The following is a 25,991-nucleotide window of genomic DNA, read 5'->3' on the forward strand; positions in this document are numbered from 1 at the left end:
TTACTTTTAAAGAAAATACTTTATTATGGGAAAAAAGCATGATCATCCAAAGTTTGTATTGTTAAAAAAATTGAAAATTTAGACAGCACGTCGGTATATTCCGTTCCACATGGGAATGATAAGAAGACTCTATATCATTACTAGATATTGCACAGTCTGAAAGAAACAAAAACAAATCACATGATCTTGGGAAACATCTCACATTATGAAAAATCTACAAAGAAAACATTAAAAAAAAACCCAACAAAACACACAATCCTTTCTTTCTACAGTAGCTTTAAGTTTATAATTCTTGGAATGACCGTATTCCACTGAAGACCATCTCAGTGACAGGAAGCTTCATTTCAGCAATCCCCCTTGTGCAAATAAGATTAATAAAAAAAAAATAATAATAATGCAGTGAAGTCTTTTGATAATTGTGTGGGTGGAAATAACCACACAGCTGTTAGATCCCTGCCTGGCAAAACAAAACGGGGAAGGAGAAGGAAGGGGATTTAGGCCATAAGTTTCGCCTGCAACTCCATCTCAGCCGCCCTTTTGAGTGCAACATCCACCAGTAGCTGAAATCCACTAAAATCCTGGTTAATGTCTGGTGGTGTTGGAGGAGGAGTGTTAAAGAGCCCACTCTGTGTGTTTGCACCAGGTCCCAGTTTAGACGCGTCCTCATGGCAGGAGAGGGGGTTATCTGTGAAGCCGCCGGCCGGGGGCTGCTGCAGGTCCGTGGTCTGGCCTACATCAGCTGGCTGGCAAAAGTGGAAAGGGGCGTCTTTCAATGCAGTCACAGTCGTGTGGCAAATCACCGACGGCCGAGCCAGGACCGATCCCGGGGAAGCCGGCTTGGAAGAGGACACAGTCTTGGCGAGCGGTGCGGCAGCGGGAAGGAAGGCAGTCTCCTCCAGCAGGGGAATGTAGTTCTTTGTGCTGATGGCAGACTCCACCAGGCTGCCCTCGGGAAGCTTGGTCCCTCGCCGCGAGATAGTGAACTGATTTGGGTCTTTGCCATCCTTCCTCAGCATGTCAGGTAACAGCCTGCGGCGTGCATTGATAAACCAGTTGCAGACCTGGGAATATAATGACATCTTAATTTCTACCTTCATTCATTCCCAACTACGTGCCACTAGAGCGGATGGTTAGATTAATGAGCCCCTCCGAGCAGTTTCCTTCACTGCACAACAAAACAGAGACCTACTGACAAGTTCTGACACGCCTGGCAAAGGCCCTTCCCTTGTCCCTGCTCCAGCACCCACTCCCTGATCCTGCTACAGAAAGCCCTGGGACACCTGAAGTCCAAACGAGGGGTTTAGCTTTTAACTCTGTGCACACACATTAACCTATTGGCTATTGTTCCCTAGCTTAGGTTAATTAACAACAGGAAAACCTTTTCTCCCTGAAGAGAGCCACTCCTCCCACAAATAGTTACTGATTTTCCTTGTTCAACTGACTGTGTCGACAGACATAACATGAATTACCTCATTTAAGCTTGTCCTTGTTTAAATATCAACCAGTTTCCTGGGAGATACAGGATAGTTTATAGTTTAACGTCTTTTTTCTGTTTACTACATAAAGGAACTTTTCTTTTTGATGTTGCATTAAGAAAATTTGACTTTATAGCCAATTATGAAATTTGCATTAATGAATTAATATGGAAAAATAAAGCCCAGGAGTCAATGGCAGTGCTCTCTATTTAACAGCTCCCTAAACCAAACCCTGTTTTACCCCAAGTTCTCATGCAGCCACCTTCCCACACGGGAAGCAGCAATGGCCAAAAGCTATTCCACCAAAGATGATCACGAGAATGATGTATCCAAGGGACATGATGTATCCAAGGGACCTCACAGATGCCAGCAGTATCCCAGGATGAGAATCCAAACTAATGACAGAAAAGCCTCACCATACCTGTACTAATACCCTTGAGTAGCTCTGTTGTGTATAGGTTGTTCCACTGATCTTAATGGCAGTGATCATACACATAATTATATATGTGCATGTTCTACAGGGACGAGCCTCAAGATGCAGTTTTAGAAGTGAAGAGTTACATGTTAAGCTGTGCATCTATCACCATAAAACCTCTGTTGACAAATAAATACCTTCGTCTCACCATAAATTACCTTGTACAGACACTTTATGTCTTTTGGGGCATGAGTCCCCAAAAAATTAGCATGCATGCTCCAATTCATGACTGTCTATTCTCCCAGAAAAATAATTTTACTCCCAATAAACAAAGATCATCTTAACACACAATCAATCTCTATCTCTCCTTAAGAGTGCCATCAGCAGGAGAGTAGCAATAAAAAGGGAAGTCTCACACGCAGTGTAAACATTTGTATCCATGACTAGACCACAGGGGAATTAAAACAGAAAACAGCTCCTTACAAAGGGAGAACTACTTTTTTAAATACCTGTAGTGTGGAAAGGTGTGTTTGTCGGGATAACAGCGCTTTTTCTTGCTCTGAAGGGTAAGCATTGTATCGGTGCTCATAGAGCCAGTCCCGAAGAATCTGCACAGATTCCTTGGGCAGGTTGCCACGTCTCCGCCGTTTGCCTGAGCCAGCAGATGAGGAGAGATCCAGTGGGACATCCATAGTGTCATCATCCTCTGTTTCACTGCCTGATATTGCAACTACACCTACAATTGTAAGACAAGAACAATCAGCCTCCTAAATCCGTAAACTACTCAGCTTCAGCATTGCATGGCACCGACATTTCATATCACATTAACTGTCTTCACTGTTAAAGCCTCCTGTACAAGAGATTCCTCCTGCAGTGTTAACTTGTCATGCTGTAGCTTTTCTGTCAGCTGAACAAAAAGTAGCACCAATGATCCGTTCCTAAAGGACTTCTTCTCTGCAAATCCTCATTTTCTTGTTCCCCTGGCAACCTTTTATCTGCTGCACGTTATCAGATAGCTTCTATCTAATGAGAGTATTGTCCAAGTTTGCTTGCTATGGTATGCATCCAGCACTTTTTTCAAGGATAACTATCCAGTGGCTGTGCAAAAGGTCAATAAGCAAGAACTTAAAACACCTAACTCAAGCAATAGGTTATTTAATTACTTCTCAACATGCTGATTCTTCCCTCCTGGGAGGCACAAGTTGTAGATTTTGAAATGAATAATTATACCTATTAAGAAAAATGAATGGAAGAAGGAAAAAAGAAAGGGGAAAACTGGTTTTCCCCACCCTTAAGAAGATTTTCACTTATAAAGGAAAAAAAAGTTCATAAAAAGGGAAGAATCAGGTGCCTAGAGTACACCAGTTTATCAGGAAATGGACTCTCATTTAATTGCATTCTATATCAAAGAATCATGATCATTTAAATGCACCAGTTTTTATCCTGTTTTTTCAACTTTGTGGTTTTCATCTCATGGTTTTATCTGTGGAAACATATGTTCTGCGCTATGCTTACTATAAAGGCTCCAAATTTACAAGTTAACTGCATACCTTTTCCCTTCAACAAAAACGAAGGAACAGATTTCAAAATCCAATTATCCCTTTATGTATGTACACCACACTACTAGTAACATGAAGCTATGATATGTAAATCAAACAAACAAGTAAGTATTCAATAGTTAGGAAGGCCACAATTCCACTCCTTTGGTAGGACACACAAATCCCTAGTTCTGTAAAACACAAAGAAAACCATGCTTTAAGTACTCACCAGGTTAAACTCATCAGAAATTTTAATAATCTTACGAACTATATACAAGTCCAAATAAGATAGCACCCATGTTCAACTAGTAGAAATTAATACTAATTTCAAGTGAATTCACATTGGCTTTCAGAAGCAGTTTTAGAAACTATAGAAGGAAATCATGCCCTTAATCTTTCTAAGTTCTTTTTTGAACTCAGATTGCAGGGGGGGGTGAGGGGGTGGAAAGGAAGAAACTTGCTCATTCGTAACATCAAAACTAAAAACCTTAATAGTAAAAGCCAACTAAATGTCAAAAGTAAAATTTTATGTGGGCAACCAGCCATAATTTAAAAATTTATTTAAGGAAGCAAAGCAAGCCCTAAAATACAAGAAATGTACCTGTAAAAGTATAAAACTATATAAAGCTATGTTAGATCCATAAGTAAAGGCACAGAAGGAAGTAATGCCCTTTAAAAAAACCAACCAACCAATCAGCCACCAAAGCCCCCACCACCACACAAAGAAAGATAGAAGGTATGCATGTGAAAGCTTTCCTTAGTACTTGGCAGGAGGGTGGGGAGAGAAACAGAGAAGGACCTTTCCTCACACTTTCAAACTTCAGCCAAAGCTGACACGGTAAATTATTCTTTCCTTCCCCTATTTATAAGTAGCTCCAACATCCCTAAATTTAATTTAAGTTGTCCAGTTTGAAATGTCCAGTTTTGATACGCAAGCATTCCCTACAGGATGATCAATCTGCAGTCTGTCTGGCATAGTTACTTCAGTAACTTACTTGGTATTGTTTTCATTCTCCCAATTACTGATTTATGTAACCGACAAACACCAAACTGACATACCAAATTTTTCATCTGATGATTAGCTACATAAATTATCCAGTCATGGAACAGGAACAATAGGACAATATTTAAATAACCAACACAAGATAAACTCCAAATTATGTAAACAGATTCTTAATTCATGTAGAAAGTATGTCAAAAGTTTGCTTTAAAATGATTCCCAGCAAACCACTTTGTCATAGCTTCATGGAAAGTGCTGTCACGCTTGCAACTTGACCTGAGTACATGCCTTGCACCATGGGCTCCTGGAGCCATGAGGAACACTTCTGGGAACAAAGATCCTGCACAGACAACAGGACAGCTCTGCAAAGCAGTTCAGCCCTTTTAAATTTAATTTAAAAACTAGCTAAAACTAGCCCATGCTATTCAGACAATGTTTTGAAGTGCACTGTTCTTGTTTGTCAGAAACCAGAACTGTTGCAGCACTCCACTGGGTTGGGCTTTTTGTTTGTTTTTAAATATAATGGGCAGTAAGGCAAGACCTTGGAAAAGAGGGAGAGGCAAACAGCAAGGACTGGAAGCAAGAGGGCAGGAGAAACTAGTCCTATGAGAAAGTTAGATGTCTAATGGTTTGCAAGTGGTATTTACATGGCATAACAAAAAGTACTCCAGATACACACCGCCCAGTTTAGGGTAACCTTTCCAGGATCTACCACACAACAAAGTCTCCATGGACACCTTTCTGCATTTCAGAAAACTGACAGCAAAACCTCTCCAAAAACTGTTGCTTTCTTTTTCATCTGAAAAAAAAGAAAGTGTCGAGATACTGTCTGCAAGCCAGGAGTATAAAAACGTTTCTCCCTTTTCAAACAAGATCTTTTGCTAAAGTAAAAGTTGCCATCTGACTAACTGTAACCTACCTAGCAAGAAATGAGTCACCAACGGAGCCAGCCTTTTGACCCGCTGGCTTAGTGTGTCATATTAATTGACACAGTAAGTTAGTGACACAAAGCAGGTTTTGGTTAAGCAGGAAACCCAGTGTAGTACGACTTCTGCTCATTTAAATGAGCTCATTTAAATAGCTGATCAGCCCTCTGAACTCGTGGCAGATCTCTCCGGCGCAGTACAGAGCTAGCAGCAACAGGAAGTCATGGCTAGAAATCTCGCACTGCCCCAGCTGATATTTTTTACTAGAGCAGGAGCCACATTGTTGCTGTCAAGGCTCTGTTTTCATTAAAGCATTCCTGCTGATTACAACCCAGCTTTGTTTTTCCGTCTTGCTAGTAATCAGCCTATTCGCTGCTGGTTTCCTGTTTTAACAGGGCCCAACTGAAAAGGCTGCTGGCCACACTCCACGACTGGACCATTGGCTTACTGTTATTTACACCCAGAATAAAGGCCTGTGGACACGATGAGTAGCCCCAGCTGACCTACTAATTTATTTTGTATTAAAAGCAGGCTAGGGCCAGGCTATTTCATGTCTCCTCCTAAATACATTTAATTCAAACAAAAAAAAAAACCCTGCTTTTATAGGACTAAAATTAAAGCAGTCCCAGTTCATTTGCAGAGAGGTCTAAGAAACAACACAAAATCCCAGTCCTTCACTTCCACATCGCCACTTACAAGAGTAGTCCATGCTATTAATGACCTAAGGACTACATGATCAGCACCCTTTCTTTATAAATTACTTTATCCTCCTGGCTTCCCAGCTGAAGTCATATACATGATTGAATGCACTGTTGCATTGTATCACAGCCCAAAGACTTTACAGGTGTTCCCATAATCAGCTCAGGGAAGATTACACCTAGGATGTCGAGTCTAGGCCCAACACCCAACCGTTAGTTAACAGCCTGAAACAACTTGAGTAAAAGTACAGTGATGACTAAAGCTGATTTCAAAACAAACTACTGCCACTTAAAAAGGCATGCTGAAATACTTTGAGGGGGAGGACAAAGTATTTAGAGAGGCTGAGACAAATAAAATGGAAGTTAAGCAAATGAAAAATTTAAGCTATGACAGAAAAAAAGGGCACAAAATAAAAACAACTATCCCACTGTGTCGAGGAAGAGCTTCACAGAGGAAGTGGCAGAAGCCAATTATTATTCAAAAGAGGACAAAGTATACCACAAAGAACAATCTCTGCCCTCCAGAGAGGGGATGGACAAAAATCACTTTAAAGAAAACCTCCCACCCCTTAGGGTTCTCTGAATTTCTTAAGTGAGATTTTTTTATGAGCACTGATAAACAGAACCAGTTCCCATCTAAGGCCCCGATCCTGTTGTAACCAAGTTCAGTAAGATTCTTCACATGTATAAACTTGAGCACATGCCTGTGCCTTTGCGAGACTGTGTTCTAAACCAGCTAATTAACAAGCCAAGTAGGTTCCGTGTGATTGCTATCACGTTATTATTTGTAAATGAAACTATCCATAGAAGAGTCCTGAGGTTTAAATCCACAGTCTACTAACCCTAAAAAAAACCCCAAACAAGAACAAACAAACAAAAAAACCAACAAAACTAACCAACAACAAAAACGCAGCAACACACAAAAAAATTTAAAAACTCAACAACAAAAATTAATTAAAATTATTCATGAGTAGCAAAGAACTACAGAGATACAGAAGGGAATTTCCACATTAAAAAAGAAAACAAAAACCAAAAAACAACTCTTTCCTCTGAATGAGTTTCATAATTGAGGAACCAGCTATTTGTTTTCCTCTGTACTTTACAGCTTGCACTCTATACTTCTAAAGCAACTAGACTTGGCTGTACTATACTTTTTTCCCTCTAAACAGGATTTTTCTGGGAGTGCAAGCAAGAAATTTGTAACAAAGTCACTCTTTGAAACTTCTTGAATGAGCTTCAAATGCCAGGAGGTCACAAATAAGTACAAGCCCAACCTTTATTAAAACAAAGGCACCCTAGCCCTAACATCTTTTTAAAAGTTTCTGTCTTTGTCTCCTCATCTTTTAATTTGTGCCACGGCAAACCCCAGGCCCATGGCCCCTCTCAAAAGTTCTCCCTCCCGCCTGTCACCTTTCATTGTTTCCATTGTTTCAGCCCAGGATTTGCAATCCTCAAAGCAGAGCTTACACACATACACACACTCTCTCACACACAAAGCCCTACACATGCATACCTAGAAACTACGTCAGCGTTTTCCACATGCATTTATTTCGGGGGTGGCAAGAACAACAGTTGAAAGTGCAGGGAGTTTGGTATTTCACCAACCAGCAGCTGCCCTCGGGGAGAGAAGTCTGAACAATGGAAGCAACAGCAGACAGGAAACCAGCTCACCACTGCTGTGCAAATAGGCAGCATAGGAATGTCCTAAAAATAACTGGGCTAAATTAATTCAGCGAAACTATTAAAATTAAAAAAAAAAAAAGGCGGGGGGAACAAACCTCAAACTGCTCCTAATAGGGTGAAGAATCTCGACCTACCTAAGACGCCTGAAACATTTAAAAAACCAGCGCTGTCTCTGGGCACAGGGGGCTGAGCTCGGCGCGCAGCTCCGGCTGGACTGTGATCAAGCCCCACTGCGCTCCCGCGGGACACTGCACTCCTCAACACCACCCTGGCTGCTCTTTAAACTTCGCCTTTGTGGCTCAGTTCCCTTTGTGTGCGCTCCTCTTAGCCGAGTGGCATGTCCAAAAAAAACTTCTGACGAGGGCTACAAACCATATTAGTACACAGCATGTCTGCAAGCAGCCCAATGATTTCACGAACTACATATGCATTAATTGCTCCAAGGATATTAACAATGAGAGAGGCTGCTTTACTACAGAGCCGCAGGAATGCATAGTAGGGGGAAAACAGCACAACTCTGGAGTACTGAACATGCGCACTGCTCCCCTCTAACCCTCCACTTCGGAGCATTTAATGGTCTTTGAATGCAAAACACCCTTCAGCCACACCGCCGACTGGCAAATCGTAACTGAACAGACACTGCTTTGCTGTGAACTTCTTCGCAGCCAACGCAGGAGCGTTAGATCCGAAAGCACGTTCCGCGTCTTTGTGGCCAAGCACTAATTTAAAGGCACTTAAAGCACCACGAGCGCGATGAGTAACGATCCTCTAACTGTAAAGTTTGTCTGTTTGGAAGTGAACACAAAGAAAACTTAAACAGCCTTACGTTTATGAAGGCGGGGGGGGAAAAAGTCTTCCTCCCTTGAACCCTGCGTCAAAACTTTTGTACGTTTTGTTTCGTCCCCCTCTTTTAAGGGATAAAAAGGATGGAAAAGGCTCCAACTTTCAGCAAAACAAGGCGGTCGAGGGCGTGGAAGGGGTTTGAAGCCCTCCCGCCGATGCCCCCCCCACGCCTCAGCCCCACGCTGCCGTCCCAGCGAACAAAGAGTTGCCGGACGGCCCCGTTTTCCTCGCCCCAAGTTGGTCAAAAGACCCGCACCCTCGTCCGCCTCGGGGGGACGGTGGGGGCCGATGCGGAAAAGCGTTGAAAAGTGTTTTACGGGAGGGCAGGGGGAAGAGGCTCGGCGGAGGGGGCGAGAACAAAAGTTGGCGGAGGACACGAGGCGAGCGGCTGGACATGTTTTTGACAGGGAGCCAGCGGCGCGGAGAGGCGGCCGCCTCCAAACAACAGCCCCGCATGTTTTGTCTGGTAGCGGAGCATCTACTGCAATCTTCCACAGGAGACAGGCCAGGGGGTTTGGGGGGGCCACGGGGGAGAAAACGGCCGAGAAGGCAAAGGGACTCCGGCTGGCTTAGCAACAGCCCCCCCTTCCCCTTTCCACCCCGGGTAGGGGCGCGGGGCACCCCGCTTTGTCCCGGCACCCCATTACAACTACCTTTTTTACTTTTCATCTTGATCGCGAGGACCGAGCCGGTCGCCGGACACCCCACGCACCGACCCAAGTTTCTCTCCCTTCGCCGGACGCTGCTTTCCCCCTTTAAGCTCGGCGAGGAGGAGGAGAAGGTCGATGAAGAAGGAAGAAACACCGCCGTGGAGCAAGGCGCCCGATCCGCGGCCGCGCTGCTGTCAGCGGGAGCCGCAGGGCTCTGCTTCCCTGGGGGCTTTCTGGTGCGGCCGGGGTGGGCTTCCCTCCCCCCTTCCCTTTGTTCCCTCCTGCTGGCGATTTGCCCCGGCCTGTTAAAGTGAGGAAAGGCACGGGAGAGAAAGGTACACAGCGCCCGCCCTTCCCCACCTCCCCGCAGTGAGTACGGGAGAGTAACCGTGCGCTGCACTGGCACTCGCGGCGGCTGCCTCCTCCTCCTCCTCTCCTCCTCTCTCCTCCCTCCCCTCCTGTCTGACAGAGCCCCAGCAGCCCGGGAGGGGAGGGACCGGCCGGAACGGGGGGGTGTCCGCCCGTACCCGCTCGCTCATGCACACACAACAGCAGCGGCGGCGGGGGGAGCTCTCCGTGCCTCCCGCTCCCTCGCCTTTCTTCCAGGGCAGACGTTTGATCATTAAACTGGAAGGAGGAGAAGGAAGAGGCGGGGGTGGGGGGGAGATTTTGACAGCTGCCCTTGACTAGCCTCCTCCTGTTGCTGCCGGACGAGCCACCCACTCCTTCGCGTGAATAGAGGAGAAGAAAGGAGAGTACGTACGGCAGGGGAAGGAAAGGAGTCCTCCAAAGACCGGCGCCCCCCTCCCGACTGCCAAGCGGCCCGGTCGGCGGGGGCTGCTCCCCCCCATGCCCAGTGGTGCTGAAGGAGCCCCGCCTGGCCGGCGCTGGCCACACACACCCCCCACCCACCCCCGCGGGGAAGGCGAGCCCCGTTTCTGCGGTTATTTTTACATCAGTTCGTAAAAGGTTGTTTTTCTTCCCCTCGGCTCCCCCCCTGCCCCAGCCCCGTAGGTTTTGCTGCGGCACATGATCGCAGCTGTAAGAGAGAAGTCTCACAGCTTGACTCATCCCTCTCGGGCGAGCACGCTCTGCAGCAGCAACAGTTTCTTTTCCTCCGGGATGGGAAACGTGGGACCCGCCAGCAGCTCGCTCCAGCTTCCCTGCGAGCGTGGCGGCGTGGAGCTCTCGCCGGGTGCGGGCGGCCTTGGCGGCGGGTCGCGCAGCCCCCCTGACAAAAACAGGTGCAAAAAAAAAAATAAAAGAAAAATCAAAAGTGCCGAATGCCCAGCCGCGGTCTGAAGTGTCACGGACGAAGGTTTCGGGCGTGGAAAGTAAAAGAAGCCGCCTTGCCGCGGAACAGGCGTGCGGGCGCGGCGTGCGCTTATTCCACGGGAGCGTGTTTGTGTCACTCCCGCACCGGCACGTGCGGAGCTGTTCCCGGCCGGGCAGGCGCCTTAAACGGCTGATAAAATAATGGATTCCTACGGCAGAGCAGGGATCATTCCCTCCCAATCCACCCTACCCCCCCACTGGCGGCGCGGGCATCCGCGGGCACAAATCCGCATTCACTGCACTAGGGAAGCAACAGCGTTTTAACAGCAAGCCTTCCCCAAGTACCTTGTAACTATTTTTATGTGGCGTAATTACAGCAGAAGATAAAACAGCTGTTCTATGCCGAGCGGGGGCTGTGTGAGGGGGGAGGGCAGCTGGTGAGTCACGTCACTTAACAAGGACTCAGTGTCGGCTGCTCTGCGGGGCCGGAGGCTCGCTCCGGGATGGGTGACCCTTGAGCTGGCGGCTGCTGGGCGGCGTGTCCGGCTGTAGGTCAGCGAGGCGGGCCGGGCACGGCACACTGACTTACTAACTGACTGACTGACGGTGCCGCGGGCCAGCGCCACGCCAGGCGGGAATGTGCGGCGCGGTCCGAGGTCCCGCCGGCGGCGGCGCGATCCGGACCATTGCCCGCCGGCCGAGCGCCCTCCGCCCGCCCTTGCCGCCGCCTTCCCGCCGCGTCCCCCCGGCTGTGTCCAGGGGGTGCGGGAGCTCGGCGCTGCCGCCCCGCGCCGTGTCGGCCCGGCAGGACGAGGCTCGCTCGGGGTCGGTGTTTTCACCCGAGCGGTGCCCCCGAGGGACTGGTGGCTCAGGGGCGGGGGTTGTGCGCGCACGCCGCCGTATGGCTTTATTTTGGATTTTACTGTTTTGTTTTTGTTGTGGAAAAGCCCTGCTTCCCAGCTGTGAGGGCTGGCTCTTCGAGCTGCTTGTTCTGAGCGTCCGGGCAATGGTCATGCCAAAAAGGCAATTATGGGAAGTTAACAAAAGACACGTCAAGGATTCGAAGAGATTTCCCCTTCTCCGTGCCGCCAGAGCCGCCTCATGCCTGCTCATTGCCCTTGGGACCGCCGGCAAATCTGTGGAGTCTGTGAAACTAGCTTTTCCCTTTTTTTTTTTTTTTTTTTTTTTAAGAGGTTTGTTTGATTTTCTTGATTTTCTTCTTCTTCTTTGGCAAGGTCATTTTTATAAGAGGGAAAAAATAAAGTTTTATTTTCACACTGGGCTCAAGTTACTTCTTTTTTTTTTCTTTTTTTTTTTAAGAACTTTAAAACGGCCTTTCTAGGAAAATATCAATTTCGACTTTTTGAGGCAGCTTTTTAGGTAGTAGGACTAGGCAATGGACCAATGCGTGTTCATTCCTTGCTCCCATTGTATAAAATGCATGGAGAGGCATTGTTTTGAAACAAGTTACTCCGTGGATGCCAGTATGGAGGGATATACCTATAGCTGGGACCACGGGGAAAGGCTGAAGTGTGTTTGTAGAGTTCACGTTGCAGTTGTTGACTGGGGCAGTACCTCAGGTTTGTCCACAAATTTCGGCTGCCTTTACTCCTTGAAGCCTCCTGGTACACGTTCCAGGTGGTAGGGGGTTAAAGTTTGCAAAAAAGTAGTGGGAAGACAACCCCTTCAACTTTCTCTGCCAGTAAAGCTTCAACACACCTGAAACAAAACTGTATCTAAAAGGAGGGCAGATAATTTGCCTGAGCTCAAATCTAATGAATAGAGCAACTTAGTTTTACAACAAATAACCCGATGGCCTTTAAGACAATCACGTGTATTAGTATTGGCTGCTGCTTGCAAGCAGAAGTAGATAGTATGGGAGGCAATATGTAACTTTCTGCAGTTTTTATTTTCCCTGCGTGTGTGTGAGGCTGTGTTTTTAGAGTTACCTAATCTGCTGGAGCTGCATCAGCATTGTTAATTGTATCTCACAAGCAGTTCAAACTGCTTCACACTGAGCAACTTTGGCATTTGTGCAGCTCCTTGCGTAGGTAGTGGTAAACACGTGCATCAAGATACATCTGTGCCAACAGGTTGGAACAGCTTGGTTTAGTCGGAGCAAGTTCAGCTCTGTCTGGACCCATCTGCACAGACATGCCGTAAGTGTTTGTACAACTGGATTCTGAGAAGGGAGAGAAATTAAACTGGAGGGGGTAGATTTTTAGTTACTCTGTGATTGCCCAGTGTCATAGGTTTATCAGTTTTCAGTGGTGATGTGCATATGTTTCTGCCCTGTCACATTGCCACGTGTGATACCTTGCACAACTCACTGTATGTTTCTTACTTCGCAAGTGCTTTACTGAGGTGCTAGGACTATGTTTGCCTAACTACTGAAATCTCCAAGGCACTGTTTTGGGCATAGAAACTATTAAAGGAAGTGCTCAGGGAAATCAGGACCTAGGCAAATCAGGCTTGTGGACGTTTGTTATCTGGGTCTTTTTATTCCAGTTTCCCATTTATAAACTAGATAGCACTTTACACCCCTGAGGTTATTGAGAAAATAAAACCATTGGCACTCAGATGCCATGGAAATGTTTGTCATAAAGTTTATTAAATTGTAGTCAGAACAGAATTAAATAGCATAAAGTTAAGCAGGTCATGCCTATGGCAGTAAGAGTAAAGCAATGCAACAGGTAACTTCCAGTGAATAAATCTGTGCATGGAAAAACAGGAATCACTACTGTAGGCCACAGCTATTCTTTACCTTTTCTAATCCATGATGTTGACTAGTTTCAGTGTGTCAGAGGAAAAGGAGAGGCTACAGAAGGCAGGTATGAGGTAATATTATCCAAAAAATGTCCCTTCCAAGTATTTAGTAGTTCAATACAAGCACTGGAGGAGTAGTTTAATAGAACTTCAGATTTTATTACTGACCTAGCTGTATAGTCTTTATACTGGTATAAAAGTTCAATATTTTCATAGCATTAAAACTCTGTAATGACAGTTGAGTGGCAGAGTAGCATGTTGAGTTGTAAATTACATAAAAATGCATTTATTTTCACTTTTTCCTTATATATTTCACTTAATACCCTCTTGTGCTTTGAGACATAAACCCCACAAAATTCCTGTTTTGGTACCATTCACTATTTTATATACTTTCAGCATGACTGTCTTTTGACAGAAAATTTCTCATTCTTTTCCTATGAGAATTACTCCCAACTCTTGCTTATTGCCTTGGTTTTCTCCCAAGTGTATTTAATCCTCCAGTGTTCAGTTTTTCAATAAAGGTGACTTATACTGCTTGCTGTATTTCAAACAAGGTTGTACCTCCGATTAGAATATATATGTATTTGCTATTACTCCCTGACCTATTTTTGTATGGAATCCAGCATGTTAGGCTTTATCTTTGGCTGCTACTACATACTGAGCATGGGGCTCTACCAGCTTTGGAGGTTATATAGCTTGTTTGAAGTTTCTCTTCTGCATGGTTTCATATTCATATCAGTGCTGAATCTTTTGTCATTGCATTGTTCACTCATGTAACAGAAGTCACACTGAACTTACTCACAAATCTCCCTTTCCCCAAATACATTTTTGATCTCTGCAGACTCTATCCTCTATCACTGTCCTTTACCTATTTCTCCCTCTTTCTCTGCTCAGAGTTATTATATTAAATAACATTGGACTAAGTAGAGGATGCAGAAGTACCCCTCTGTCAACCTTTTGTCATAATAAAAAGAAATAGAATTTAATCTTACACTTTTAGTTCACTTACTCCAACCAGATGTTCATCCCTAGCACTTGTTTGCCTTTTTTTTTCCTAGCAGTACTTTAGCATTTCCAGTAGCTCCTTGCATGGAACCCTATCAAAAACCTTTTTGAAATCTGAATAAATTATGTCAACCAGCTGTGCTCTCATAATTAGAGCTCACTTTGCCACCTTTGTGCAAGGGCAGAAAGGGTAAATCTAAGTCACGAAGACAATTCTAAGATTTCAGAACTTCTGCATAATAGACTGCAACCTGAACATGCTTTTCACTTGTTTTTTGTGTTCATTCTTGTGGTTATCAAAGATCAAACAAGAGCAAAAACCTCAGGAATTCTTTACATAGAATCATACTGTTTCCTGACTCTCACAGCATCGTGCTTCCAAACTTTTGATTCTCAGCAAGGACTCAAGGATGGATTCAAGGTAAGGGGTAGTACTTAGGATTCCTGATGAGGATCAGCTTCTGGAGTGGTCTGTGCTTGCCACTCCAGGTTTTTTCAGACATTTACTGGCAAAAAGGAGTAATGGCTGCTCTGGCAGGTTGTAGTCCTGTCTTTCTCTGGGGCCTCCTTTGACTATTCCCTGTGCCAGCCCTTTGCTCCCTCATCTCCACATGATCCTCTCCCATGTCTGTGCCTGAGTGTATAAGCATATGGAAATAGCATAATATTATTACTGTAGAGACAACTGAAGTATATTCGGTAATGTTAGTTATGCTTATAAGACAGTGCAGAAACTTCATAAGTGGTTTAATCACTTCCATTCTGAGACTAAAATCTATGTAGCTTTCTCTGGGGAGTGGTTTGTGAAACTTGCATTAATGTAAATGCAGTTTTGTTTCCATAGTTTAAAGACAAACCCCTGTGTAAAATTAAAGATTGAAAAAAAGGGAATTGTAGGTTTTATCTTACTTGGAGTTACAGTCTTCCCTTTCAGATTTTAACTTAAAAGTACAGGAACAGACCTCATGTATTCCTTTCAATGATACAAAAATTATAATTTCTGTCTACCACAGGCACATCTCATAACTGCTTTGTCCTCTTATCTAAGAGGAGGTGCGCTGGCTCTGTTTTCTTTTGCAGTACACAAGTGAGTATAACAAGATCAGCATAACAAATGGCATGATTGTTGACAGTCTCAGCTTAGCTCAAGAACTTGGGGCATGCAAGGAAACAGATCCCTCTTTCCTGAAATTCGAAACTGAATGCCATTTATGCAGTCAGGTTTTGCTTATCTGTAAGAAGTCAAGCAGGTAAATCAGGTATGGCTGACCAAAAAAAATGTGGGTTTAAGACTTTTTGTTTTGTTTCAATTGTGGGATGCTTACCACGCTTTTACCGCTGTGGTAGTGAGTGCACACTGAAGACAAGACAGGAGGTTTACTGCAAGACACCCAAAACAAAAGTGACCTTGCTTAGTTGACTTAGTCTAGTATTTATTTGGACCATCTCCACTTAGGGATTTGTGTCAGCAAACTATATCTAACTGTACAAAAATCACTGTATAAAGCAGCAAAAATAAAGCCTAAGAGTTATCTGCAATTGCTAGCTGATTTTTTTTGAGGGTAGAATATTAATTTTGAATGAAATAACTCTTTAAAAAGAATAATATCTGTGTCTGAGCACTTTTATTCTGTTTAGTGTAGTCTACTCGAAAGAAAATAACTTTATGGCTAGCCAAATATTTGCATGGTTGAGTCTACACTTAAAGTTTGTTTTGTTTTTTAAGAATTGTATTTCAGGAACATTATCTCTGAAGTTATTTCTGTCCTTACAAGGCAAGGTTACATTTGACTTCCAGAAGGACAAAAAAATGTAGTGGTAATGAATGAAATATACATTAAATATTACCTGGTAGAAGAATAAATGACATCACTAGTTTAAAAGAAAAACCTAACTTGGAGTATTTGTTATACTTATGAACTAAGGAAGTAATGGTACCACATCTTAATACTTTGGGAAATAGAAAGTTTTTGCTAAAGACATGCTGTCACCATTTCCTGTCATTCAGGGTGAAAGGTTTATGTAGGAAATAATAGTGCCTTCTGGGACTGCAGAATTTCCATGCCTTCTTAGCAGAATATAAATGTGGATGTTATTTATGAGGCATAATAGTACAGAAAAAACTGTTCAGATATATAACCTCATGTTCAACAAAGATTGAAAAGGATTCTGACTAATTAAAAAACAGTAGGATTTTATGACAGGGCACTGTTAAACACTGTATACTGAATTTAGAAAAGCTTTCACTGCTGTCTGTGATGTACCTGCTCTGAATATATTCTGGGAGCTTTGCTTTCAAAGTTGTCTGATTTGTATGTCTATAGGTTTTGCATCCACTTGATTGTTTTCACTGCTGTTATTGTTTTATTAATCTTCAGTGTTACAAATTTTAAATTAATGATGACATTAGTCTAAGCTATCTGTACTTATCACATATTTTAGTGGTCAGTGGTTTAGTGTCCCAGTGGACACGGGTGACAAGTGTTGTTCCTCAAGGGTCCATATTGGGACCAGTGCTATTCAGTGTTTTCATCAATGACATGGACAGTGGGATCAAGTGCACCCTTGGCCAGTTCACAGATGACACCAAGCTGAGTGGTGTGGGTGACACACCCAGGGGATGGGATGCCATCCAGAGGGACCTGGACAAGCTCATGGAGTGGGCCCAGGTGAACCTCATGAGGCTCAGCAAGGCCAATTGCAAGGTGCTGCACCTGGGCTGGGACAGCTCCAGCTATCAACACAGACTGCAAGGTGAACAGATGGAGAGCAGCCCTGCCAAGAATGACTTGGGGGTGCTGGTGGGTGAAAAGCTGGACATGAGCTGGCCATGTGTGCTCAAAGCCCAGAAGGCCTAACACATCCTGGGCTGCATTGAAAGAAGTGTGGCCAGCACTGTGATTCTGCCCCTCTATTCTGCTCTGGTGAAATCCCCACTTGGAGAACTGAATCCAGCTCTGGGGTGCTCAACACAAGAAAGACATGGACCTATTAGAGCAAGTCCAGAGGAGAGCACAAAGATGTTAAGAGGACGGGAGGACCTCTCCTATGAGGACAGGCTGAGAGAGTTGGGAGTGTTCAGCATGGAGAAGAAAAGGCTCCAGGGAGACCTTAATTGCAGCCTTCCAGTACCTAAAGAGGGCCTACAACAGAATTGGAGACTGACTTTTTACAAGGTGTTGTAGTAATAGGACAAGCAGGAACGGCTTTCACCTGAAAAAAGAGCAGATTCGATATTAGGAAGTAGTTCTTCAGTATGCCTGTGGTGAGACATGGAACAGGTTTCCCAGAGAAACTGTGGATGCCCCATCCATGGAAGTGTTCAAAGCCAGGTTAAATGGGGTGTTGAGCAATCTGGTTTAGGGAAAGGTGTTTCTGTGCCTGGCAGGGGGGTTGAAACTAGGTGAAATATGAGGTCACTTTCAACCCAAACCATTCTGTGATTTTAAGTGCGAACAGAATATTCATGCAGTATTATGGATGTGCTTGAGAGATTCAGAGTGACCAGTCAAATTTACAGCCTTATGGGACAGCTTCTTCAACTGAACATACAAACAAGCTGTTAATGTTATAATATACTGAGCATTTCTGTACATTGAAAAGTTTTAGTGCCCACTTGAGAGGTCAGCCTAAAGGAGCAAATTTGTAGAATTAGGGATTACTGCATCTATCTTGCAAGTGATGGTAGTGAGCTGATCTTTTCAGTTGGGTGAAAAGGGTGTTAGATGACTAATGACAGGAGTTAAGCTTTCACTGCCGAAGAAGTTGTGTAAGGTTTTTAAGGTGACAGATACTGGGTGTTGGCTACCTTTCTATAAAATCCTGGACATAGCCCGAGGCCTTAGTTTCCTTCAGGCAAATACATGTTGTGATGATTTAGGACTGCCTGCCTGCCTGCCTGCAGTTATGATTTAGGGCACCAAGGAAAATCGCTAAACTTGCATGTGGCCCATCCCAGTGTGACTATTAGGGGACAATGAGATAGAGACAGTCTAACAAAATTTCATCAAGGTTCTGTTGTTTTTTTTGAGTGGATCAAGTCAGTTGGATGGGGGCTTCTGCTCTTTCAGTACTTTTTGTACTAGGGAGAAAAAGTCAGTTGTCAGTGTTTGGTTTTAAAACCCCAAAGCTGAATGTTTGAAGTCGAAGGATGTTTGGGCAGTGGAGAGAAATGGGAACACATGCTGGTTTTTAGTGGTGCTGACGTTTTGAGTCCGCATGGAGCTTTTTGCTCTCTGTGTATGTTAAAACACTAAAATCTATGGTTTTCCTCCTTCCACTGCAATTAAGAGGTGTAGTAAGAGCTACCATCCTACTACCAGCAAATATTAGAATCTCTTACGCCTACTCCACCTCCGTACCCCTCACGAAATGTAACAAAATGTGATCAGTCCAAGTAGGGATATTTGCCTCCTGAGGCGCTGGAATTGAATCACCTGAATGCTAACAGTCTTATGACTTACCTGACTTGAGCTGTTCAGAGATAAACCTCAAGTGTGAAACTGTTTGATTAACTGGTTAATCCTGAAAAACGTAACAAAAGGCCACAGCAGGTTCGAATGCCTTTCAGTCTTTCTGTTGTTTGCAGCTTTGCAAGGTGCTAATTGTCTTACCTGCGGCATCTGTTTCAGTCTCTTGCAAGTGTGCCTGCAGCCACAAAATCTAGGAAAGTTGCATGTAGCCAGGTTCTGGTTAGCATTTGTATTCTTAAATCATGCTAGTTTAAGACTGACTAACTTCCCCTTCGAAGACAGAACCTTTTAGCCTTAGATGTGAAACGAAAATGTTTAAAGTTTCAAAAACCCCTTACATATTTTTGACTTGTTGGCTGAAAGCAGTGGGTGTGTTCACATTCATTTCACTAGAAAAAAACCTGCTGCCTGGTCCAGTACTAGATAAATCATGTAGATAAATCCAGGACTAGATAAATCGTAAATCACAGCAAACTATAGTGGACACAAAGCACTGTATAGGTGTATACTGTCAAATTGTTAACCTATACCTACCTAGTCATTGTCGTCATAACGTGCTTAAACTGTGTTAAAATACAGAAGTGCCAACCTGGGTGTGACTGTCATGTGGGTAACAGGAGCCCTGTGCCATGAGCAGAGAATTTTTTTAGTTTCCCCGTTTTAAGCTGAAGTTTTTTATCTGATTCTTTAACACAAACCACATATTTGAGAGAGACAGCGATAAGGATTATGTAAATTACAGTACACATTGCTTGGTAATTAATCTGATGGTAGTAAGTGTCTTTTGCCAAAATGTGATTTCTCAAATGGTCTGGTGTTTAGAAGTGGAATAGCTTTATGTTTATTAAAGATTAAAACTCTAACAGCTATTATGCATTCTGCATAAGTGTTAAATGACTCTGTTAGTATTTTGTTAAATGCAAAAGTTTAAAGCTTATTCACTGCTATAGAGATTATATACTGAGAGAAAACTGCTGTTATGCTGAAAACTTCCTTCCAGTGTTGTACTTTTTCTTGCTTTACATCATGGTAATACTGTTAATTTATATATAGTCTTAGTATGAAAATATGATCATTGATCCTACCAAACTAAAAGAATAACAACATGGAATACATTTATCTAATACTCTTTGCTGCTTTAATATACACAGCACTTCAGACTGATATTCTGTTCTATATGTATGGATATGTCCTGAACTAACAAATATGTATGCACTTCTGAATATATATACACACAAGCTAGTAACCTCTCCCAGGCTTCACTGTTGGTGTAAATCTCTGAAGAAAATACAAAGCAGAGGACATTAAACATTGTTTGCATACACCTGTGTATGTGTAAATATGCACACAATGCTGTTAGGTGTTTTATTTATGTTCCTTGTTGTCTTGCTACGCTAATAATGATTCTAATGCACGTCCAGATGGAAGATACTATTCTGCAAATTTGGTAACAATAGTATTATTTTTGGAAGGCTTAATGAATGGAATGCCTAGCAGAAATGATCACTCTGGTGTGCCTGTTGTGCCGATGTCTGCTGGGAAATGATAAGCCTCTGTAAAAGTTCTCTGTAGACTGGCCAAAATTTAAGTCCTGTCCAAGTGACACATGCCATGCTAAATTAACTCTGAGCACTGGTAACAGTATGATCTTGTCATTGTGGCATTCCTGCTTCACTAACTAGCGAGATGTAAGGCTTAGTGTTGATGAAACACCACACTAATATAGCCATACTACTTTTCACTCTCAAACCAACTTTGTACTTTCATGTCCACATGCCAGCATGTTACACATGACAACTGCTAAAAAAGTCATGCTATTATTTTCACCAATAACCTTTCTTTAAAGTGGCTAAATGATTTATTAACTTCTGCTTCAGAAATACAGTATCCCTGTCAGAAATGTCCATTATCCTTCAAAAGTGTAAAATCCAGTACAAGATAAGATTTGTTGGTGGTCCAGTGTCAGGAGTAGTTTAAGGCAGCAGCAAGGCAAGCATGATAAGCACAAGACCACCTGGGACTGTGGACAAATGGGGGACTCAGTATTACTCAAGCAGCCACAGTTAAACCCACAGTTTAGATGGTCTTAGGGGTTTTGAAGTGAGAGTTTGGCCTAACTCAGATTTATGGAAAAACTTCCATGGACTTCTGTAAGGCAAGGTGCTATAACTTATAGTACTGCTAGCATTCAAAGATGCTGCACTTCTCATTAATCTACTTTCTGCAATATGAAAGGACCTGACCAGCAAATTAATAAAGTGTAACTTGCTTTGACAGAGCCAGAGGGAGATATAAAAGAGATATACTGGAGACAGGAGAATGAGATGTGCAGCAGAAGAAACAGTGAGTCTGCCCGTGAATGCCTGGTGATGGCATATTGTGCTTTGCTGTCAGTCTGTTGACTCATGCACACTTCAAAAGAGCTCTCAGGGGAGCCAGTTACACGAGTCGCTGCCTGATGCATTGTAAATCACAGCAGCACTTTTTTTTTGTTGCTGGGATGGGCCCTGAATATGCCTAATGCTGTTTTGAAACAGCATCTAATGGCACTGGAACTTGGGAATTTCAACAAAAGTGGGGTGGAGGGATAAGGTAAACCTGCCCCTACAGATGGGATCAGTCAGAGATGTTGGCTGGACATGTGTTCTTTAATATAGTGTGCTGCTCTTGTTCAGAGCTGAGAGAGCAGCAGCAGCCATGAGCTTCGTGGAAGTTGAACTGAAATGAAACCAAAAAGCTTAGAGTGTTCTATCTCCATGGTCTGTCTCAGGGAAGTTGTACCCCTAAGATTTTTTTAGAAAACAGGGCAAAATCTTCAGAGGATCAGGGCAGGGGTGATGCTGCCAGGTGCTGCTTTAGCATGGAGTTTCCTCTTAGGAACAAACAAGTACATCTCCTCTAAGAAGCAGGCAGCAAAGGGTAACCACTGGCACTGAATGAACCTTGAAATGTTGCAGACATAACATTAGACAAGAACAAGGGGAGGAATTTTAGATAGGATTCCCAGGGAAAGGTGGTTTACACAATTGTGTTGCCCATGTCTGTTGGTCTGCCTGGGTTCCTCAGTAACTTTAGAAGTTGTAGGACAGTTCCAGATAAATTTTACAGAATTCAAAAGAGTCTCTCCACAGAAGAAAAGTCAGTGACAGGAGTTCAGTTATGTTCTCAGTGACAAGCCATCAAAGGGGAAATTTTGAATGCCCTAAGCACAAGATAAAAGGTGGTGAGAGTTTGTATCTTAGTTGAAACGGGGTAATAAAAACATGAGACACAAAGCTGCAGGTAAACATGAAGAACATTTCACTCCCTGTGAAACTATTTAGGCCTTTTAAATGATGTTTGATGAATCATTTTTGTTTTTAAAGCCAGAGTAGGGATGCTTGCAGTTACAAATCCACATGCATAACTACAATGATTGCACAGATGATGGGTGACTTAGTAACACCAAATCTGATGTCTCCTTCATTTCTCTATGAAAACAATCAATCAAACGACTAAACCAACCAACCAACAAAAAAAAATACACCACACCAAAACAAATATTTGTCTTGGCAAAGTTAGTTTTGTGCAAAAATGCTAAACCAATAGCTTGGTTTGTCTGTCCCTAATTAGAGTTCAGTTTCTAGGGTCCAGCACAAAAAAGAGAGAAGTTCATTTGTCTTCCTCTTCTTTTTACAGTAGATCACCAGTGGAATTTAAACAATGAATGGGTATCTGATGTCAAGGCTTTTATTTCAATTACTGGTAATATAACAATAACTTCAACTATGTTGTTGAACATATTTATTAGTTTTGAATAAGTAATGGAAATCAGTTCTCTCTTAAACTAGTTGAAGCAGTGGCTGTTCCTATAAACTCAAGGCACAGAGCTGCCTATGGAAGATCACTTTGCAGATCAAAGAGGATATGGTTATGAAACATTAAAATGAACTGTAATATCCAAGTCAGAGATTATCAGTGAACCTGGGGTTCTGGCAAATCAGGAGCTCCCAGGGCTGTGTTGGGTTTTGCTTCTAGCTTTGGCACTGGGCATGAAGAAAATCCCACTTCTCTTTGGAGTACTAAGGAGATAATTTTGATGGATTTTAAAATTAACAGGAGAGAATATTTGCAAGGATAGGTGTTCAGCTTCTCATGTTGCTTTAAAAAACATGAGAAGTTTATTGTTAGCTATCCTTACTTAGTTCAGTGATATCATGATTTCCACATCTTTGCTCAGAGGAGAGTACAGAATTCCCAATTTACTAACTTGTTCTTTCATGGTTATCAAAGCTTGTAGATTTGATGATCCTGTTTTTTTCTTGGTAGCAGTGATCACAGCAGTTACATCTTGAAAAAAAATTACATCCAGCCATGCAGACGCAACATAACCACCAGTCTCCGGACATGAGATTTTAACCTGGTTTTAGGTGTTGTCTGGTATTTGCAGTGTCAAATTGCAATACTTGCACTTAATAATTTACAGAACACTTGAAATAAATCCAAAGTACAAGAATAGGTGTCATTAGAACACAGAGATTAAGAATCAAGGGACTTGACTTCTGTATCTGATACTGAAGGATTCTGCAAGGGGAATTAGCAGTGGCATTTCCATATCCATAAAACCAGAATGGCTCTTAAGGCTGGGCAAATACTGGGGAAAAGGCTCTCTCCAGTTAACACAATGCCATTCGTATTGCCTCAAATATGACCAAGCTCACAAATTGCTTTGTGCTGCTTTGGTATGCATACTTTGACTTCATGTGAAGCTGCTGTATATGTTGAATGATTCCTGGTATTGCTGTCTGGCAGGGTGGCAGCCATCCAGGCAGCTCTGAAGTCAGACTGTAGCAATGAAATGGTGCCCAGTGTGTTACCTACAAACATAAAAGCTGTTATGTCGGGTCATGTAAGAAAGTGCTTCATGGGATAGACACAGATTAATGGTGACACCTGTGCTTGACACTTGGGACTTAGAGAGGGTTAAAGGCTGAAAAACTATAAAGCACAGCCTGGCCTCTGAGAAACAGAGGGAGGAGATGGTGAGCAGGGAATGACGGGAGTCCCTGGTTTTGGGCTGTGTGGTTTGCAGGTTCTCTAGCAAGAAAATTGGCATCAGAAGCCAAAATGTATTTAGATGCCTCAGAGAGTTTGTGGGTGCAGGTTTTACTTCTGGGAAATGAGCATGGGGGTTTAGTTTAGATGGTCATATAATGTGAGTGTGCATGTGACTCTGAGTTCACTGCCTGTTGTCAGTTGTGGGTCAGTGATTTCTCTGCTGGTGTACCTGCTCTAGTGTGACTGAGTTATGGTTTACTGGAATGGTTCTGCAAGTGGTAGTGAACGCAGAACCTGCTGCAGAGACAAGACTTGAACTTCTTTTGGTGATTGTGCTACCTGCTCTTCCTCTGAGTCAGATATGGATGCCCTAGACAAAAAAAACCCCAAAGTTTATTTTTAACTGAGCTGTGGCTTCCGTGATTGGTATATCAGGGGAGCTGAACTAGTAATGAATTACGTATCTGAATTCTAGTGAGGGAGGTGCTGTCTGCCTAATATGTACCCAAAGCCCCAATGTCAACAGCGAGAGGGAATGATGTAATGCCACCTTACAGCCACCACCATCCCAAGATCATGAGCTCACTTCTAATGAGCAGTTTGAAATAGTTCTTTGCCATTACTATTCCACCAACAGATTTGTTAGCTAACTAATTAACTAATCCCTTGAGCCAGGTAAGGAGATTAGGGCAGCTCTTGCTGGTAGAGCCTTTGTTGGGCCAAAACCATCAAATCAGATGTTTTGATCATGCTGCTGGTGGTATTTAATCTCAAAGTCATTTTTAATCATCTGTGGAATGATCATCTGAAAACCCAGTACAGATGTAAAGATTGCAGCAGGAGAAAAGAGTGGGAGGCAGTAAACTGTTAAGAAGGGAGTTTTGGCAAGGATTCCCATGTGCTACTTAAATCTTTAGTTGTATTTTCCAAGCTCTTCTAGCTGTTACTGTGAATAATAGGCTTGTGAGGCCTCAGAATTCTCTGGTCTTTCATGAGTAACTTGGGTAATTCTCCTTTGAGGAAATATTATGCTATTTTGAAGTAGTAAAATTCTGCCAAGATGGATGTGAGTCCATACAGATAATTGTGGTGAATTTCATGGATTTAGAAAAGAAATTGCCTCTCTTCCCCTCCCCGCTCTGTGTTTATATAGCTCAGTAAGTCTTTAGGTTATTGGTAGGGTGGAAAAATAATTTTTCCTTTTTCCCCCTTTTCTGCCCTTCTTACAATTTCCTCCCTTGCTGCAATTTCCCTCTTGCTAGTATTTATTTGAAGAATATCTGTGTTATAAGAAACATAGTTGTTACTGCTATTTATCACGTAACATGAAAAGAATGAATCAGAGTGTAAAGTAATATTATATTTCATAGTTTTGGGGCTTATTGTTGAGGATTTTTTAAGTTTCAGGTTATTTAATCAGAGGCATGGAGGCCTCTTCTGAGCTAAGTACACATGGTTTCTCTGCTATTAAAATATCAGTGCTAAGTAATTACTGAAGCCTTTTTATTTTTCTCGTTATCTTCCCTTGGCCTTCAATGACTTTGAAGTTTGGTTCAGGTCAAGTTGTACATTCATATTTTAAATCATCTGAAGTGATAACCTCAGCTTGTCCTTTAGATCCTGAAAGCTTACATTTCTGTTCAGCTTTAATTTAGCGCTTCATGTTCTGTACCAAAATTATTAGAGGTACCGAATGATTTGGTTTTAATGGAAAATAGGAGACCTGCATCTGGCCTTGCACAGAATTTGGAAGAATGTATTTTGGGAAAAAAAAAAATTCTTGTTGGATTTTGTTGCAACTGTCACCTGTCAGTTTGCTTTCTAACAAAATCTGATTTATGGGTATGAAAACAGGACCCTTGAAAGCTGCCTGTTGGGTGAGAACAGTTCCTTAATTAGCACTTCTTCACTCATGATTGCAAGTGATGTAACCTTATGTCCTAGAATTTCCTTTTTGCCCCCAGAGGGTCTAATCTCTGTAGTATGTCTGTCTTTATATATGGTGGTATGCACTGGGGTAAAAAAAGTGGTATAGATACAAAATTATATATTTTGTAACCGTTTTTGTTTTCTGCATCAACATCATAATCTGTTCGGCAAATTTCTATCCTCATTCTTCTTGAGAATGAGTGTGTATTAGAACATTAATTTTGAATTATGAGCTGCTGTCTTCCCAGAAAAAATGTGTAGATACCTTAGAGAACAGCC

General features: G+C 42.9%; 1 protein-coding gene across 4 annotated transcripts; it reads right to left on the reverse strand.

The window, feature by feature from the left end:
• TGIF1 (TGFB induced factor homeobox 1) lies at nucleotides 1–9,573 on the reverse strand. Of its 4 annotated transcripts, XM_085052628.1 has the most exons (5): nucleotides 7,410–7,797; nucleotides 6,336–6,340; nucleotides 3,816–3,826; nucleotides 2,400–2,626; nucleotides 1–1,061 (listed from the first exon to the last, which is right to left on the reverse strand). In XM_085052628.1, exons 1-5 carry the CDS (start codon nucleotides 7,557–7,559, stop codon nucleotides 495–497), a joined length of 960 nt encoding a protein of 319 aa, XP_084908754.1. In that variant the 5' UTR covers nucleotides 7,560–7,797; the 3' UTR covers nucleotides 1–494. The 4 variants fall into 4 exon arrangements, with proteins under 4 accessions (XP_084908754.1, XP_084908751.1, XP_084908752.1 ...); XM_085052625.1 differs by lacking the exons at nucleotides 3,816–3,826; nucleotides 6,336–6,340; nucleotides 7,410–7,797 and adding an exon at nucleotides 9,232–9,573; XM_085052626.1 differs by lacking the exons at nucleotides 3,816–3,826; nucleotides 6,336–6,340; nucleotides 7,410–7,797 and adding an exon at nucleotides 8,562–8,954.
• Nucleotides 9,574–25,991: the final 16,418 nt, after the last annotated feature.

Source organism: Lichenostomus cassidix, chromosome 2, assembly GCF_008360975.1.
Source record: "Lichenostomus cassidix isolate B80296 chromosome 2, HeHo_3.0, whole genome shotgun sequence".
Classification (NCBI taxonomy): Eukaryota; Metazoa; Chordata; class Aves; order Passeriformes; family Meliphagidae; genus Lichenostomus; species Lichenostomus cassidix.

Coding starts and splice junctions, on each gene's coding strand:
- TGIF1 (XM_085052628.1), bottom strand. CDS start 7,559: ATGTGTAGGGCTTTGTGTGTGAGAGAGTGTGTGTATGTGTGTAAGCTC. Junction 1,062..2,399: donor CACACCTTTCCACACTACAG/GTATTTAAAAAA, acceptor TTATATTCCCAG/GTCTGCAACTGGTTTATCAA.